Genomic DNA, 17764 nt, shown 5'->3' with positions numbered 1-17764 from the left:
TGTTTATATAAAGATATCTCACACTTCTTTATCGTAATAAATCTAGTTTCATGTTTCGTTTTGAGCATAATTTTTACAGATTGTTGCGTAATTTACGAAGTCACGTAAGCGCTTGAAATCATGAATGTTTTGAAAGCAAAATGTAAAGAACTATACAGACAACAACTTTCACTTTATTGTCAACAGAAAATGTACCCAAACTGGCACAAAGACTAAAAAATTAGTCAATATTTTATTTCATCCTATCTGTCATCTGATGATATCTGAAAGCGAAATTGTCATTAGTATCAAGGTAAATATCTTATTGAGAAACTAATGATTCTCAATACCATCAAGTTGAGCTGATGAAATATTTCTTTTTTTAAAAAATTCCAAAAAATGTTGTTTTTAGCATTTATGCTACTTATCTTTTATTTCAGGAGAAATCAAGGAATGTCACGGGGGGTTATTTCCCTTCGATTCAACCAAGATCATGGTAAAGTTCAGTTTTCTTTAAACAGAAGTTCTATTTTAGTAAATGAACTACAGTCAGTTAGTCAGTGTCCTTTGGGTTTTATTTGAAAGCTGTGAATATAGGTATAAATGATCAGATGATGCCAAATATACAGAAAAATTAATGATAATATGTTGACGGTGCGACCGTTATGGCGAGCGCAGATCTATATTTTATTTTGTTATAATTTAGATCGGGCTCGTCAAACTGCACGTGATATTTGGTGCGTCAGAAGCTCTGATGTCACATGACGCCGTATGTAATTTACATTTCAAAAAAGAAGCCTGAACAGTGCTGAAAGTAAATGAAGAACGTTTCTTTTACTATTTGTCTTCAATATGTATCCATTAAATCAGGGCATGTTTACTTTTAGTTGAACTTTTGCTGCTATTCTCGTGAGAACGTAGCTTTAACAAGTGATGCATTGTGGGTCCAAATTACGGCGTCAAAAAATTCTATCGAATGAATGTGCAGTAGTCCGAATTTTCTCTTCGCACAGGCGTTGCTTTAAGAGCTCGCAGTGACGAGCGTCGCTTCGCGACGCTCGCTGCGCTCGCTAATAAGGATTGTTTCACAATCTGTCGGTTAGGGACAAGGGTAGATGCTTATTATTTGATAGTTATACCCCCCGCAAACAAAGTTTAGGGGTATATCCTGGCGTTACCGGTTTTCGATAGTTTAAAACTTGAGTCAAAAAATTAATCTAGGCATCTATGTTTTTCTCACCTCAATTATTTATGTATTATTAGTCAACAATAAATAAATATATTCAGACATTTATTTGTTTTTTTAAATCAAGAATTTCAGTTGGATCCACCATAATCCGAGTTGTTTTGAATGACGTCACCTATTTTCGATAACAAGTATGGCGCACAGTTATTGTCATAAAAACATCGAATTATGTTATTTTGTGTGGGTTTTTGTATTCTTTTATTTGTTTTTTGTCCCTTTTTATGGTATTGGATTTTTGTTGTCCTGTTTTCAACTATAATCTTAACCACAAATAAAATATGATTAATTATAACATTTATTTTTTGGTTGAAATTTTATAAAATTGAAATTTCAAGCCAAGAGCCATTGTCTGCTTGGAAAGCATTATCCACAGCCTTTGGCCTATAATAGTTCTTGTAATTTCCCCCTTTGATGGAAAATATCTACAAAGAAACGAACAATAAAGCAACAGGAACAAAACTTAAAACATTGAAATATATCAAAATTTAAAAATAGAATACACGTAACAGGCTTCCACACTTTATTTTTTAAGCGGAAGTTAGCCCAAATTGAGGTTCATCTATTTTTAGGCCATAACACAGAGCTTTTTAACAGACAATAACATTAAATCATCAAATGTTGTTTTCAGGCTTAGGAGATAGGGTTTTAGAGTGAATTTTTTTGCATTATGAGAAAAGGGTGTGATTTGAATAGATAAAGAGAAAAAAGAATCTTACCTCACTAAACGGCATAATTTTCTATCTTTTTGGCTTTAATACACTTCATGCATCTGATGATAATTTTGGGATAAGACTTCAGAAAAATTACGAAAGGGTTTCTGATTTATTGTTAAAAACATTAGCCTAACGAAATTAGGATACTATCGAAAATAGGTAACGTAACAATATAGGAATAACCTTGTCCGTCTGTCTGTCCGTCTATCCGTTCCTCCGTCTGTCTGTTTGTCCATCTGTCTGTGCAAACATGTCCGGTTGTCTGTTTGTCCATCTGTCTGTGCAAACATGTCCGGTCCATATCTTTCTTACGGAGGAACATTAGAATCTACTACTCCACACAAAGATTGCCCATGACTTAAGGGTTTGTCATGACCTTGACCCAAGATCACTTAGGGAAGTTCAAGGTCACTGGAAGAAAAATTTCATAATTTTTGTCCGGTCCATATCTTTCTTATGGATAAACTTGGTAGGTTCTCATTTCACAAAGATTGCTCATGACCTAAGGATGTGTCATGACCTTGACCCAAGGTCATTTGGGGAAGTTCAAGGTCACTGGAAGAAAAATTTCATAATTTGTGTCCGGTCCATATCTTTCTTTATTATGGAAAAACTTGAATCTACTACTTCACACAAACATTGCTTATGACCGGAGGTTGTGTCATGACTTTGAACCAAGGTCATTTATGCAAGTTCAAGGTCACTGACAGAAAAAGTTCATGATTTGTGTCTGGTCCGTATATTTAGTCTATTTTTTAATTAGGCTGCGCCTTCGTTTCATTAAAAAAAAATATATTACATTTGCACTAAAAATGTTTTAGCATTTCTCTCTTCTCTTAGATTCATAAAATATTCATGATTTAGCACTTCTGAAAAACCCAGCAGGGAATATTTTGTCCGGTTTGAACAGTTCTAGTTGGTCCTAGAATAATCTAATTGTGTCTCGAAACAAGCCCTCACCACAAATAGAATGCCTCCCATATACTCGTAATGTAGCAAAAAAATTGCAGAATCACTCCTAAACAATTCTGAAGAATACAAAAGGATTATAAATTATAACAAACCTATTAGAGGCTGTACATACCTTTAAACCTAAAATATAATCCACATAAATACGAAAATTCGATTAATTTTTTCAACGTTTATTTCTCGCTTCAAATTTACACGCCATGTTTAATTCAGAACTCTCGTGATTAATTGTTCATAATAAATGCACTGAGTTAGAGTTATCGCCCGTGTTTATTTTGCATTTTTAATGATAGTTCTAACATTCTATGTAATTATTTGAAACCTACCAGTATTCAGTTAACTTGGATCCACCTCAAGGCACCTGTTCAAACTGAATGTCACATTTGGATTGTTAAGAGATTTATGCACAAGACCTTGTTACTATGGATTTTTCCACCTATAATGACATAACTTTTTACTTTTAAACATTACTTTTAAAAAATCCCCTTTAATTCAGTTCTTATAGATCTTTACCATTCTGTATGACATGGTATGAGAAATTGTTAATTGTATTTGTTAGTTGTAGGTCAGATGTATATAGATAGCAGAGTCTAAAAAGTGTAATTCTTCATTTAAAAATCCTCCTAAATATTGGGGTGTTTTTTTTTTTTTTAAAGAATAACGATTCAATGATTCATGATACATATTCTTGATTTTTTGAAAGAATTACCACCAGCTCAGGCTTCCCAGTTTGATTTGGTAATTTTTTTTTTCATTTGATTATTTTTTCATCAACAGGTTGTTTCACATGTGCAACAGAAACTGGACTGAAGATTTACAATGTAGAACCACTAACACAAAAGCTTACACTAGGTAATGTTTATACAGTAGAGATGATATTTTGATTGCAATCTTGCAGTGAATTGTGGAGAATATTGAGGTAATTACACTGCAAGAACTTAGAAGTATAGATTAGACTAAAGACAATAGGTAAAACATTTTGACTGTCTTGAAAATATTGACAATTATTTAACTTTTTAACAAAATTTTACTTGCCCACAAACATTGACTCCATGAATTAAGATGATTCCACAGAATACGTGATTAACATGTATAAAGAAAAGATAGTCTAGATAAGAACACCCATAATGTTGAAAATTGTTTTTGTTTAGAATTTATTGGTGTGTTTACAGGACAAGATGTGGTGGGGAGCATTGCTTGTGCAGAGATGTTGTTTCGCTCCAACATTGTAGCCATGGTTGGAGGTGGATCCTCGCCGAGATATGACGAGAAAGCTGGTAATGTTTCTATCACTTATCTTTTCTTCGTAGATCTCTCTTTCTCGTGTCAGTTTCAGAACAGAAAAAACAACATCTTCTAAGTACTTTGATCCAGCATCTCCTTTTAACTGGAGACTATATTAGTATTATGTGAGTGTTTTGATGACAGTAAATAATTAGATTGCAATTTTTTTTTTAACAGCTTTGATTTGGGATGATACAGCAAAGAAGGTTGTCATGGATGTTTCCTTCAACCAACCAGTCGTGTCAATAAAACTCAAGTATGACAGGTCAGGAGATTGATTTTGTTATCTCATTGATTTTTTGTTGACATATATTTTTTGTATCTGTATGGAATACAGAGCATCTGCAAATGTAAATTTGCTTTTAAAAAATTGGCCATATTATTAAAAATGTTCCAGAGTTATGGTATTGAAGAATTTATTTTTCATATCTTATAATCAAAACATTCATTGTGATTACATGTTAATGGATTCTCTATTTTTTATTTACAGATTGATTGTTGTTCTAAGAAATCAAATCTATGTGTTCAGTTTTCCAAATAACCCTACCATGTTGCACTCATTTGACACAAGGGATAACCCTAAAGGTAGATAACTCTTCTTATTCCCAACTTTTATAAGGATGTGGCACCTGGTTAAATCTACATGTATATCGTGTACAAAGTAAAAATTTGAAAATTAAGGGAAATTTACAGTGAAAAATAGCACTTAAAAGTAAACTCACTGAAGGAAAAATTATATAAATGTTTTAAGTTAAGTTGAGGTATTATGGAGAAAATACAGTAGATATGTGAGACAAGTAATGGTCAAAATAAATCTAAAACTGTACAGATATTATGCTGGGTATTTAGTATATATGTGATATTGACATATTATGAGTGTATGTAAAAGTATGATCATAAAATTGATCATAGCAATGTCTCTAGAATTCGGATATGGCGTAAATTTCCCTCATGCATATATAATACATATATAAGATACATATATTCCTATTCAAGTTTTGGATAAAAATGTCATTGCAATTATGTAATGATATCATTTTGTTTCAGTGAATAAATTAAAACAAATTTCAATTCTAATCATTTTTCTCTGATTTATCCAGGCCTGTGTGATGTCTCTCCTTTTGGTCAAGTGATGGCTTTCCCAGGTCAAAAATGTGGCAGTGTTCAGATTGCTGTAAGATCTCTTCATAAAGGAAACCTTAAATTGTTGTAACTATATTTACAAAAGTCAAATCCCACATATAATTGTGATACCATTAATGTAAAATCAACTATTAGAAGTTTCTCAGCCAGTTACATGCAATCCCTATCTTCTGATTTTTCTTATGGCCCTGCCGCTGTCCTTACAAGTGCTCCTTAAATACCCCACTTCCTGTGTATCTTTAGATAGAGTTCTGTTCAGAATTAATTGTTGCCTCTCTGATTGACAGGACCTTGAGACCACACAGCCCGGACAATCCACATCTCCTGTTACAGTCAGTGCCCACCAGGGGGAGATAGCATGCCTCACTCTGAATCAGCAGGGGACACTACTGGCTACTGCCTCCAAAAAAGTAAAACAGTTAAAAAAACAATAAAACAGAAACAACTTGATCTTACTGTGCTAAATAAAGAAGAATGTAACAGATCTGAGATCTATATTTTTTGAACAATTAACAAAAATTCTGTCCTCATGAACCACAAAAAGTTTGGTTGCCAAAGAACATCGACCATCATGAATTAAGATGATTCCACATTTCAGTTTATAGATACAGAAATGTAAAGAGATTCATGCTTAATAACCAATGTAATTTGTAATCTGTGTTTATTAAATGTATTGTATGATTGTAGGGAACCCTGATCCGAGTGTTTGACACATCAACAAAGAAGCTGGTGGTGGAACTCAGGAGAGGGGCTGACCCAGCCACGTTATACTGGTCAGTGAAAGCATAACTAGGTTACAAAACTAGGTCATAAAATACTACTAACTACTGCAGAAATTCATTTGATAAGCTGAATGTGATATGTCTTGACCTTGATTTATTTATGAAATTCATATAGGTAATACCGGTGTATGTAATTAAAGCCTGAAGGATTTTTCCTTTAATTTGTTGAAAAAGTTTCTAGTTTTTCTAGAGATTTTACCTACGTTTTCTTTACCTTACATTATTTTTACAGTATCTCCTTCAGTCATGATTCTTCCTTTCTGTGTGCCTCCAGTGATAAAGGGACCATTCATATCTTTGCTGTAAAAGATACAAGTCTGAACAGGCGATCAACGTTAGTATTTGTAAAAAATACCACACTCGGCAATTTTCAAGATAATTACAATTAAGACACAGTTGCCTATTCAATAGTTACAAGCCATTGACAAAAAAAAAACTCTCTCAGATAGCCCCATGCCTTACACTTGTCATTCATTTTATTTGACAGGTTTAAAACCATGGGATTTCTAGGAACATATGTGGAATCCCAGTGGGGCCTGGCCAGTTTTACAGTGGCTGCAGAGTGTGCATGTATTTGTGCCTTTGGCCCAGGGCATTCTGTAATAGGTAACAACTCGTTTTGTTCATTTTATTGCCCTCCCTTTCTGTTCCTCACTCTGTTATTCCATCACTGTTGTTCTCACAATTTGTTTTACAGACATTTTATGCATGCTTGCAAATAATTTTCTGATTTTTGGCATGTGTCTTTATATTGACGGCTTACTGAAGAGGCATTAATAAGTGGACATATTATTGTTATAAATCTCATTGTCATCTTCCAGTCATCTTCGCTAGCCAAGGGTTTCTGATATGATACTCTCCTTCATGAGGAGAGTATTGTTTCAGAAACCCTTGGCTAGCGAAGATGTATTCCAGTTTTCTGACTGGGGCTTTAGCCATTGAAATTGACATTATGAAATATACATGTATAACAAAATAATAATTAACACTCTGATATAGCGGTAATATAAATTTAATGAATTTCACACGGTTATAATGTACGGATATAGTGAAGTAAAATGTGACTTCATTACTTTTCAAATGTAAAAATGTTAACTCTTCAAATGTTTTACTTTTTTAATTCAACAGTTTAAAATTCTGTTGTAGCTGTATGTGTAGATGGGACTTTTCACAAGTATGTGTTCACAACTGATGGAAACTGCAACAGAGAAGCCTATGACGTGTACTTAGACATCGGAGATGATTTTGAATGAACACAGGTTTTAATGAAAGGGGGAAAAGGCATACATTTTTACATGTACATATTTTAGATGTTAATCGTACACTCTTATTTCATTATCTCATGTCTTTCTTCAATTATGATTAAATTTTGTCTAGTCACTCATTAAATGAGGATTGGTGATGTTTCTTCTTCCTCCAACATTTATATTGTGTACATATTGAGAACATGAAGCAAACGAGTAAACTGTGTTGATCTTTGTCATTTCCATTTAGATCATTTGTCATATAAAAAATGCCAAGTATATTTATTTTTAATTGTAAATATTTTTTACTTCCATACTAACTAGTATGTTAATGTATATTACAATCATTGAAAAATAAAATATAGAAACCGCATGCAAGATTGTCAGAAAAGGGAATTTGTGAAAGAGATCTGATTTATTTATATGCATTATACATGTAAATAAACACACAACAAATATAAAAATTTCGAGTTTTATGTACAAAAGTTTTCATTACTGTAACAACTGGTACATTTTGCTTCATTGTTATTAAATACATGTATTATCTCTACAACTTTTTAAGAAGAACAGACAATTAAATTAAGGTTGAACATTAAAAACTAAATCACAGTAACAACAAATATTAAATTTGGTCTGATTAAAAACTATTCAGGGACAAAAATGAAAAGTTAAAACCCAAATCAGACCTGTATACAGAGTGAAAATTAAAACTCAGGATTCTCGTGAGTGTAATGCCATTCATATGGAATTCTCTAAAAAAAATTTATGAACCATACATATAATATACAACTTAAAGCATCTACTCATGTATCCGATGTATTTTCAACAGATCCATGATTTAATCAATCACAAATATTCTGTTAACAGCAACACACTTTATTACAAAAAAATTCAGTTGTAATTGCAATATATTAAAATTAATTGAACATATGCAATGAACCTTCAACATTTGAATTCATGTAGAATGCTTTATTAATTTGGACAATTTGCCTAGGAACACAAATGTCCCAATTAATAAGGTTTGACTGTATATATATGCTTGTTTGTCAGTCTCGGTACAATTTACATTATTACACATTTATTCTCTACTCTCATTTGTGTCTTGGCACTCAATTTTTTTTCCATAAATATTTCAAATTTCATTTGCACAGTGCTTCACGAGTCACAACAGAAAGCTCTTTTAGATAACATAAATTTTGAACCAATTGAAAACATGTTCAAATACATGTATCTGAATGCATTGCAAATTACACTTTTTTTTCTCCAAGACCATTTGGATAGGAAAAGTTGATTCTAAAGAATTCACTAAAATGCAAAAGCAGTTCTCATTAAAAATGCAAATACTTTGGAGCCCAAATCTGATGTTTTCAAATAGTTATCCTATAAGTATAATTCTCTGTTTAAAGTAAAAAAAAGCTTAAAGAAAAATTTGATTTGGATTATTGACCTATGATATACTCTTATATAATTAACCAGAACACACAAATTAAAACCTTTACAAAATTGTTTCCATAAAGCATAATATTCAGTCAGCACTTTCTTACAAATGATTAAATACACATATTTAACTTGCAATTTAAAACATGTACTTCAATGACAATACATCACACTTTCCATGTTAGTTTAACGAGAATGCACAGCATTCGAGTCCATTGATAAGAATTCCACAAATGAATCATGCACTTCCTGGATAAAAAGGGAATTTTTTGGTGTGCACTGGAAATTAATCAACACTCGTTAAAAGAATGTCTCCCATCCTGGCTAAGAGAGACTCAAATTTCACATAAAGTAAAACTTCCCAAAGATCACAATTATACTCTGTACATTGGAGAGTTTGGGGTTTACCTATGCATATATAGACTGAAGTCTATCACAAGAGGGTGTAGGGTGGTTCTGGGCTTTTTCATATAATCTTGCATCAGCATGATTTCTAGCTCTCCATAATAAGTTTTCTTCTACAATAGAAGGTAAAATTTTGCATTTGAAAAGTAGCCATATTAATAGTACAGATGACTGAATTTCATTGAAATTTTGACCATGAGAAAAAGTAAGAAAGTTTCCAAGTACAAACAAAGCTTTGAATGAAAGCAAACCTAAAGGAATACTGTAAACCAACTTTTATTTGTCTGCAAGAAATAATAGCGAGTCCAAGATCTACTTTAACTCTTGAATATTAATCACCATGAACCAATCATTTTGCTTTAATAGTATTTGTAGAGATTGTTCCTAAGTCACAAAAAATTAATCGCCACGGATTGATGAATCGCAAATAAAAGATGATGTGAATAATAGTTGGTTTACTGTATTTATGTGAAAGTCCAAAGAACAGAGACAAATGTTTGGTGTTATGTGTACTTACTATATGTTCTTTCTCTCCAGCAATTCTGCCTTAGATTAGATATATATTCTTCCTCTACATTTCTCTCTATCCTCCGTAAATCACCTTTAAAGTCCACCTTAAAGTCATTCTTCACATAATATTTCACACCTAAATTTGACGTTGTTTTCTCTGTATCATATTTCCTGTACAAAAAGAGAAATATTCAACAAAATTACAATTCTTTCATTGCATAATTACAGTAATAAAATATAGCATCCAAGGACCAACCTAGGGGGCGTCTGAGGCGAAATAGTCGCTTTTGGGCTCCAAACTTCGCCGTAATTTATCATGAAAGCGAAGTTTTCAGTCGCCTTATAAGTTAACATTTGCAAACCTTTTATTGAAAATCATAAAAAATCTAATAAGAAACATTGTAGAATCGTCAGTAGTTTATAAATCTTGTTTTATTACTGCTGAAATAAACGAAACAGCAGGACGCTTGCACCTGTTTAGCTACAAATGACCAAGTCATCGAATACTCTGTCGGAACTCCTCTAGATTTTACGCTTCCATGTATGTAAAAGTCCATTGTTACAGGTTGTAAACAACAAGACGTAAAACAGCTGGACAGCTATCGATGTCATGCCAAAGATGTTGGAGATGATTTTAGATCTTTTTATTGTCAAATAATTCTTCATGCTGTGTATGCAGACATATTTTTACTGTTATATTGTAGAGTTATATATCTAAGAAATTACACGTCTAATCTATCACACAGTCAAGTAGTTCAATCGGCGTGCAGTAATGCAGTAGTACATCAAAACTTTTTTAGAAAAAGAATTGAAGATTGAAAATGAATTCAATTTTGAAGTGAAAATTAAAAAAAATTATGACTATGCAAAGAGCCTGAAAATATAAAATAACAAGAGAGAAGAATATTAAAGTTAATTGTGCATACTATGCAAGAAATGAAAAAAAAAATTGATAAAAAAGCTTATCAATAAGAAATTTATACAATGATATTGTTTAATTTTTGGGGTCAGATAATTTTATACTTTGTAATTGGAAAAATATAAAAACTAATTTTTAAGAATTTTTTCTCTTTTTAATTATTTTTAGTATGATGTTAATACGGAAAATTATTGAAATGTATTTATTAATAAAATATAAACAATGAAATAATTTTATTTTTAAGACGTTTATTAATGATTAATGTGCGCTCACACATTCTCCCTAAATTTCTCTGAGGGAGAAAATTTATATTTTTGCACAGCCACACAAATTATTTTTTCCTTTAACCTCGTGTATTTAAGTCCAAATTAAGCTTGGCATACTAAATCATTTTGAGAATCCCAACCCTTAAAATTTTACACGAGATTTAGATTTAAAATTGATTTCTGAAAAGACAAAGAAAAAAGATGTGTTTCAATATCGGATCACCCCTTTAGACTTACTATACCTACCCTGATCGATGAAGGCTGTATACTGGGTCACTAACAAACCAACTGGACAACAGAGAAAGAAAGACTAGAAGTAGAATGGGGGACAGCTGCAGCAACAATGTGAAGCCAGACTGAAAAAGAATCAAGAAAAATGTCTTAACAAAACTTTACATATGATATTGCTAATAGCATTCACCGATATTTGTCATTAAAAAGACTGACTAAAAAGTTTAGAAAAAAATTGACAAGAAACATTTTCCATTCTTACATCATTAGACACATGCTCGCGACTGTGGTGATGACGATGTTGTCGTGTTCTGTGTGTGTGGTGTGTGTAAACGTTATCTGTAAAAAGAAAACCCTCAAATTTAAAACCATTCACATTCTAAATTATGTGTATTTAATCCTCATTTTCTTTCACTTATTACAAAAAGATTATGATATGCCCATTTGTAATGTCTTAAAACATCCATTATTAATTGTCCACTTAATATCAAATGCTTGAATTGATCTTCCTGGATATGTCTACTTGAAAAGAATCCATGATTTGTTTTTTGCATTCTGAAGAATCATAAACAGTATTGAAATACTTTACTGTACATGCTCCAAAAGATTATTATTAAGAGAATAATACATGTACAAGTTATTTATCTACACTTACTAGAGGGGAATCCTCCTCCAAAGAACATGTTGAAGAGTTCCTCTGGGGAGATGTCACCTGTAGGTAAAATTATTATGTATTAAATGTATGTAATTTTAGGTCATATTGAAAAAGTATCTTATTCTGTAATAAATCTTTCAGATGAATGCATAAAGTGATTTCAGGACATATTTTTATGAAAACTGCTGTCACACAATTCAATATAATTATTAAATAAATTTTTCAAACTCAGTATAAGAAAGTTTAACAAGAGGCCCAGGGGCCACATTGCTCACCTGAGCAAATCGGATTAGATCAGAAATAAAAAGTTTACTGAAGGGGGGGGGGGGGGGGGGGCTTGAATTTTAATACTACTTGAGAATGCCATCATATTAATATATGACTTTGAAGATTTTTTTAAACATTTCTTCCTATATATTACTTCATAATAATTTAAATTTGTTTCCCAATTGTTTCCCTCCCTACCCCAATGGGCCATGATTTGGAACAATCTTCAATACATGAAGATGCTTACACGTCAATATGACTACACATAGTTTTTCTGTTAATGTTCTTGGGATTTTCCCCTATAGTTTACTATGTAAATCTTTGGTCCACCCTTGTGGCCCCACCCTACCCTTGGGGGTTATGATTTGAACAAATTTAATGCTTCCATATAAATACTAGTATCACTATTCATGGCATTGCTATTGTTGAGAAGAAGACTTTTTAAAATATATTTTAATGTAAAACACCCTATCCCTGGGGGTTATGATTTGAACAAACTAGAATCTACACTACCTGAGGATGATTCCATATAAATATCACTAATCATGGCTTTGAAATACAGTTAAACTCGGTAATAACGAAGTCACTGGGACCTGTGAAATTACTTCCCTATATCCGTAATTCATTATATCCGTATAGGAAATTCGTAAAATTTATATAGTTCGGGATAAGAGAAAACTTCGCTATATCCGTAAATTCGCAATATCCTTGTTCGTACTAAATGAGTTTTGCTGTACTTGAGAAGAAGATTTTAAAAGATGTTTCCTATATATTCCTATGTAAAACTTTGACCGGCTATTGTGGCCCCGCCCTAGCCCCGAGGTCATGATTTGAACAAACTTGAATCTACACTACCTGAGGATGATTCCACATGAGTTTCATCTTTCCTGACCCAGTGGTTCTTACGAAGAAGATTTTTAAAGATTTTTCATATATACTCCAATGTAAAATTTTGATTGGCCATTGTGGCCCCACCCTACCCCCGGGGGTCATGATTTGAACAAACTTGAATCTACACTACCTGAGGATGCTTCCACATGAGTTTCATCTTTCCTGGCCCAGTGGTTTTTGAGAAGAAGACTTTAAAAGATATTTCCTATATATTCCTATGTAAAACTTTGATTGGCCATTGTGGCCCCACCCTATCCCCGGGAGTCATGATTTGAACAAACTTGAATCTACACTACCTGAAAATGCTTCCATATGAGTTTCATCTTTCCTGGCCCAGTGGTTCTTGAGAAGATATTTTTAAATGCCATTAATTTTTCACTATTTCATAATTATCTCCCCTTGGAAGAGGCTGTGGCCCTTCATTTGAATAAATTTGAATCCCCTTCACCTAAGGATACTTTGTGGCAAGTTTGGTTGAAATTGGCCCAGTGGTTCTTGAGAAGAAGATGAAAATGTGAAAAGTTTATGCCAACACCGACGACAGACAATGGACATATTTTGATCAGAAAAGCTCACTTGAACATTATATACCTCCTCATACAATACATGTATTCCTATTACAACAAGGATGAATACCTTCCCATATCACGCATTTACCTTCAAACTCATTTCTGTAGGTATGTCGTCTGTGATTGGTCTCCTCCATTTCGGGACCGTATGCATCATATCGCCTGCGCTTACTTTCATCACTCAGAACAGCAAAGGCATTCCCAATGGCTATCAAGTATAAATATAAATATATAGAAATTTCAACAGGCACTGTTATAAGTTATTAAAGAGAAAACAAAAGAAATTAATTGAAGAATAAAAGATATGGTAAAAAAAAATTTAACCTAGTAACCATTCAGAAAGGAATTTTATATAAAAATATGTTAATAGATAGATACAGTGCAGATAATTTACCTTTAAAAGCTTCTGTTGCTCCTGGGGCCTTATTCTTGTCTGGGTGCATTTGTAGTGCTAATCTTCTGTAGGACTTTTTCAGCTCTATTTCTGTTGCAGTTTTCTCTACTCCAAGAATTTCATAATAATCCTTACATTTCTTAATCCTAAAATAATTATGATTCTGGTAAGTAATGCATTAAAATTTGTATTTTTTCACTTTACACACTCAGAATGTTATCTATCAGTATATATGTCAATTCTCAAAAATGAAAATGGATTAATAAAGCAGAAGAGACTCAGTCAAGCTGAATGAAAACCTGCTTTTCACATACTTGCGAACCAAAATCAGTTGTTCCTCAGTGTAGTCTTTTGCAACAGCTCCTTCTGTCTTGTCCCTCCCAAAGCTGCCCCGCCTGTGCCGTACTCCATCTTTCTGAGGTTCTTTGTTTTCTTTGTTATCTTGTGTAGATTCATCCTCAGACATTGACTCGATCCTCTCTAACAAATCTGAAATAATCAAATACACATGTAAATGTTGAATACTTCTCAATTAAGGTACTGGTAGTACTTTATCTATATGACGAACCATTTAACCTAGTTATCTCAAACTTGATTGGACCAGGAAAATAAAGGTATCAAAGGATTCAAGATATCTAGGGTACAATATTTAAGAAATATAAGCTGCTGGGACTTTCAAATAACTATGATATATTTATGGTATTCAGGATATCATTGTTCGAGATACCAAAATTTAAGTGTTTTTCCCAATTCTATTTATCACACATATAAATTAAGTGAAGGTAACGGTATAGTTACATTGCTACTCTGCAAGTATATGGTATGTATTCTAACTGAGGTAAGGGCTTGTCCAAAGACACAGATCATTTTAATCTATTGCAAGGAAGCGTATTAACTTGGTAAAATTCCTTTAGAAGATTAAAGTTTAATGAAGCTTCATTAAATGTTCAGGTTTTCAGACTACTTTTAAAATCAACTTATTATAAAAGAATGCCCATGTATATTTTATGCTCTTTGTAAATGTAGTGCTATACTGTTTTGTTGCCATTGATGGCAAAAAAGGGGTTACAGTTGGACTACCATGAGGCCCAACAAACATAATTCATAACAGAAACACAGTGTGACAATATTTTGGTTCCAACCTTGGATCTTCCGTCACTCAATAATACGACTTTATGATGACGTATCCCGCAGCTCATATTTACATTAAGTGTAGAGGTATGGAATCAATCATACCTTTTGCCTTTTGTGTTGGAAATAACCTCTCTGCTTTGTGAAGAAATTTCTTTGCCTTTTCAAGATCTCCAACCGATAAATACTTGTTTGCGAGATGAAAACACCGCTCACTTTCATCTCGATTTCCTTCCATTTTGATCTGAACCGGAAATACTAATACTAGAAGAAAGGTTCGTTCGATCAGAATTATATTTCCGGAAATCTCAGACCCCCCTTTTTTAAAATAAAGAAAATATATTTTTAAAAAGGCAAATGAATGAAACTTTGCTCATAACTTCAAAATGGTTCGGTACAAATATTTCTCCTTTTCTCACCCAATTTTCGAAATTCAAGCATACATACATGCATGTATATTAGAAATGCGCGGGCCTTTATATTTGCCTCGGCCTAAATGTGAGATTACTCGAAGCGGGAATGCTATTTTGGGTCTGTCATTGCATCTCTCATATTCTATCTGTTCTTCTTTTGATTCCAGATAATTACAATATGGTGGCATTTTTAAAAATTCAGTATAAAATTATAGTGTCTATGGTGTGATTAAAGGTCTATATATTGTTCATCAAGTTTGGTATGTGATAGTTTGTAACAGATTCTTCCCCTGTCTGCTTTTTGGTGAAAATACCTTATTTGATCTGGGCTGAGTCCAAGTCACAAACTTGTTGAAACGCCTTTTCTGACTAATGTTGTCCCGCAAGCTATGCTAAAATTATTTTGATATTTAAATTCATACTAATTATTTTTTATTTTGTTTATTATTTTTTTTTGGGAAAATTATGATTATATCAATGAACATAGTCGTAAGGATGGGGGATGAGTGCGTGCCCCATATAATTATGTCGATATATAGAAAACTGTACAAACAAAGCTACCATACACTTATGCCCCCCAACCCCAACCCACTCAAACCCTCAACTGAAATGGCTTCTTAAGTAGGTTTACAAACATTTAAATTGCCCGTAATGACGTATAGCATCAAAAACAAAATCACCTAATTTATTTCTTAAAACAAGAGGCTAATGAGCCACACCGCTCACTTGAGTAACTTGGGCCATATTGTTCCTGACCAGATTTCCCCCTTGTTATACCTACTGTGAACCCACCCTACCCCAAGGGGTTATGATTTGGACAATTTAGAATCTACACTACCCCAGGATGCTTCCACATAAGTTTCAATTTTTCTGGGACAGTGGTTCTTGAGAAGATGAATTTTAAGTTACTTTCTATATATTTCAATGTAAATAAAATTTGGATTCCCTACTGGGGCCCCGCCCTACCCCCGGGTGTCATGAGTTGAACAATTTAGAATCTATACACTACCCATGCAGGTAGCTGCAGATCTGTAGCGCTATGGTTACAATGAGTCTAACGTTGATGATTTTGAGTCATTAGAGGGCTATGTAAAATTGATATTAAAATTGATTGATTGATTTTATGTTGCTTAACGTCCCTCTCGAGAATTTTTCACTCACATGAAGACGCCACCACTTGCCGATGGAGAGCTACAAATTCTGAACTCGACACTCAGGGCCATTGAACAGTGATGGATCTTTTTCGTGCCAGCACCTACTGCGACACGGGACCTCGGTTTATACGGTCTTATCTGAAGGACCGGTCTCCACGTCCCACAGTGGGATTCGAACCCGCGACGTAAGGATTGACTCCTTACTTCGGTACTCTAGAGCAGACGCTTCAACAGGGGCGTAGCAACAGGAGGGGCCAGCCCCCCCCCCCCCCCCCCCACTTTTTTCCCAACCTTACTTATACTATAGGAAATGTTAATTGAAATATTAGAAGACAATAGGAAACTATTTTTAATGTAAGTATTCACAGTAAGATATTATTGTTGAATCTGTAAGAACAATATAATTTAAACAAGCTAATTCAGAGAATTTGTGTCCCCCGCTTAGGGAAAAAGTAAACTATGCGCAGTTCGGGGGTATGGGGAAGGGGGGGGGGAGTCGGATCTCCCTGACTGAATATGTAGAATTATTAAATGTATACATGTATACTGAAGCAAATAAAATATGTCAATATGGATATAAAGATTTGATTGCTTATTCTTAATTATGTGTATAGAAGATTCTTTTTATATGGAATATAAAGCAAATTGAAGTGCTTTAAATCTTTAAATTCTTATCAATGCAGATCAAAAGATTTCAGCGCCACCTCAGTAAAACCAGATCTTTCTTGGCCCTGAGCAAGGACCCCCAGCCACAGACGATAAGCTCCCCATTTCGATTTAGAAAGTCAAAGTTTGTTGAGAGGATGACCACAAAGCTGAGAAAGCTGCTAGGTCAGCATGACCCAGAGGACTTGTTCATGATAAAGTTCCAGGATTTGAACTAGTTCGCGGACATGTAGAACTGTCAGGGACAATGAGATCATGATTTTCACAGATCAACAATTGCCATCTTCAACTAATCAGCAATATTATCCTCAACTCATCACCATCAATCTTTCATCATCTCAATCTAAATCTAAAATCAATTTTTTTCCCAAATACTCATCTCCATTTTGAATCAAACTTAAATAAACTCATTTATTCATTGTCTTCAAAGTTGTACTTTTTGTTTCCGGGATTTATTAAAGTGTATAACCTTCTGAGAAAAAAATGTTTGGGGTGA

General features: G+C 33.4%; 2 protein-coding genes across 2 annotated transcripts; one reads left to right on the top strand and one right to left on the bottom strand.

The window, feature by feature from the left end:
- The first annotated feature begins 155 nt into the window (after window positions 1-155).
- On the top strand, window positions 156-7906 carry LOC134277492 (WD repeat domain phosphoinositide-interacting protein 4-like). Its single transcript, XM_062759819.1, has 12 exons — window positions 156-292; window positions 420-475; window positions 3685-3759; window positions 4080-4184; window positions 4369-4456; window positions 4682-4776; window positions 5292-5365; window positions 5622-5744; window positions 6022-6107; window positions 6349-6450; window positions 6604-6722; window positions 7263-7906. The coding sequence occupies exons 2-12, from the start codon at window positions 433-435 to the stop codon at window positions 7367-7369; spliced, it is 1017 nt and encodes a 338-aa protein (XP_062615803.1). The 5' UTR covers window positions 156-292; window positions 420-432; the 3' UTR covers window positions 7370-7906.
- Window positions 7814-15303, bottom strand: LOC134277491 (dnaJ homolog subfamily B member 14-like). The gene is made up of 9 exons (XM_062759818.1): window positions 15141-15303; window positions 14219-14393; window positions 13905-14050; window positions 13599-13718; window positions 11784-11840; window positions 11391-11467; window positions 11144-11253; window positions 9720-9883; window positions 7814-9315 (listed from the first exon to the last, which is right to left on the bottom strand). The coding sequence occupies exons 1-9, from the start codon at window positions 15271-15273 to the stop codon at window positions 9206-9208; spliced, it is 1092 nt and encodes a 363-aa protein (XP_062615802.1). The 5' UTR covers window positions 15274-15303; the 3' UTR covers window positions 7814-9205.
- Window positions 15304-17764: the final 2461 nt, after the last annotated feature.

Source organism: Saccostrea cucullata, unplaced genomic scaffold, assembly GCF_032062105.1.
Source record: "Saccostrea cucullata isolate Sc308-1 unplaced genomic scaffold, CSIRO_AGI_Scuc_v1 ctg829, whole genome shotgun sequence".
Lineage (NCBI taxonomy): Eukaryota > Metazoa > Mollusca > Bivalvia > Ostreida > Ostreidae > Saccostrea > Saccostrea cuccullata.
Note: the sequence above shows the minus strand (reverse complement) of the source record. Positions and strands in the feature narration are given on the sequence as shown.

What these genes read in the sequence shown, in the direction of transcription:
- LOC134277491 (XM_062759818.1), bottom strand. Translation starts at nt 15,273, where the DNA reads ATGGAAGGAAATCGAGATGAAAGTGAGCGGTGTTTTCATCTCGCAAAC. An exon ending in GCGAGCATGTGTCTAATGAT is followed by an intron (nt 11,254 to 11,390) that starts GTAAGAATGGAA and finishes ATTCTTTTTCAG; the next exon opens with TCTGGCTTCACATTGTTGCT. An exon ending in CTGGAGAGAAAGAACATATA is followed by an intron (nt 9,316 to 9,719) that starts GTAAGTACACAT and finishes CTTCTATTGTAG; the next exon opens with AAGAAAACTTATTATGGAGA.
- LOC134277492 (XM_062759819.1), top strand. Translation starts at nt 433, where the DNA reads ATGTCACGGGGGGTTATTTCCCTTCGATTCAACCAAGATCATG. An exon ending in AACACAAAAGCTTACACTAG is followed by an intron (nt 3,760 to 4,079) that starts GTAATGTTTATA and finishes GTGTGTTTACAG; the next exon opens with GACAAGATGTGGTGGGGAGC. An exon ending in ATAAAACTCAAGTATGACAG is followed by an intron (nt 4,457 to 4,681) that starts GTCAGGAGATTG and finishes TTTTATTTACAG; the next exon opens with ATTGATTGTTGTTCTAAGAA.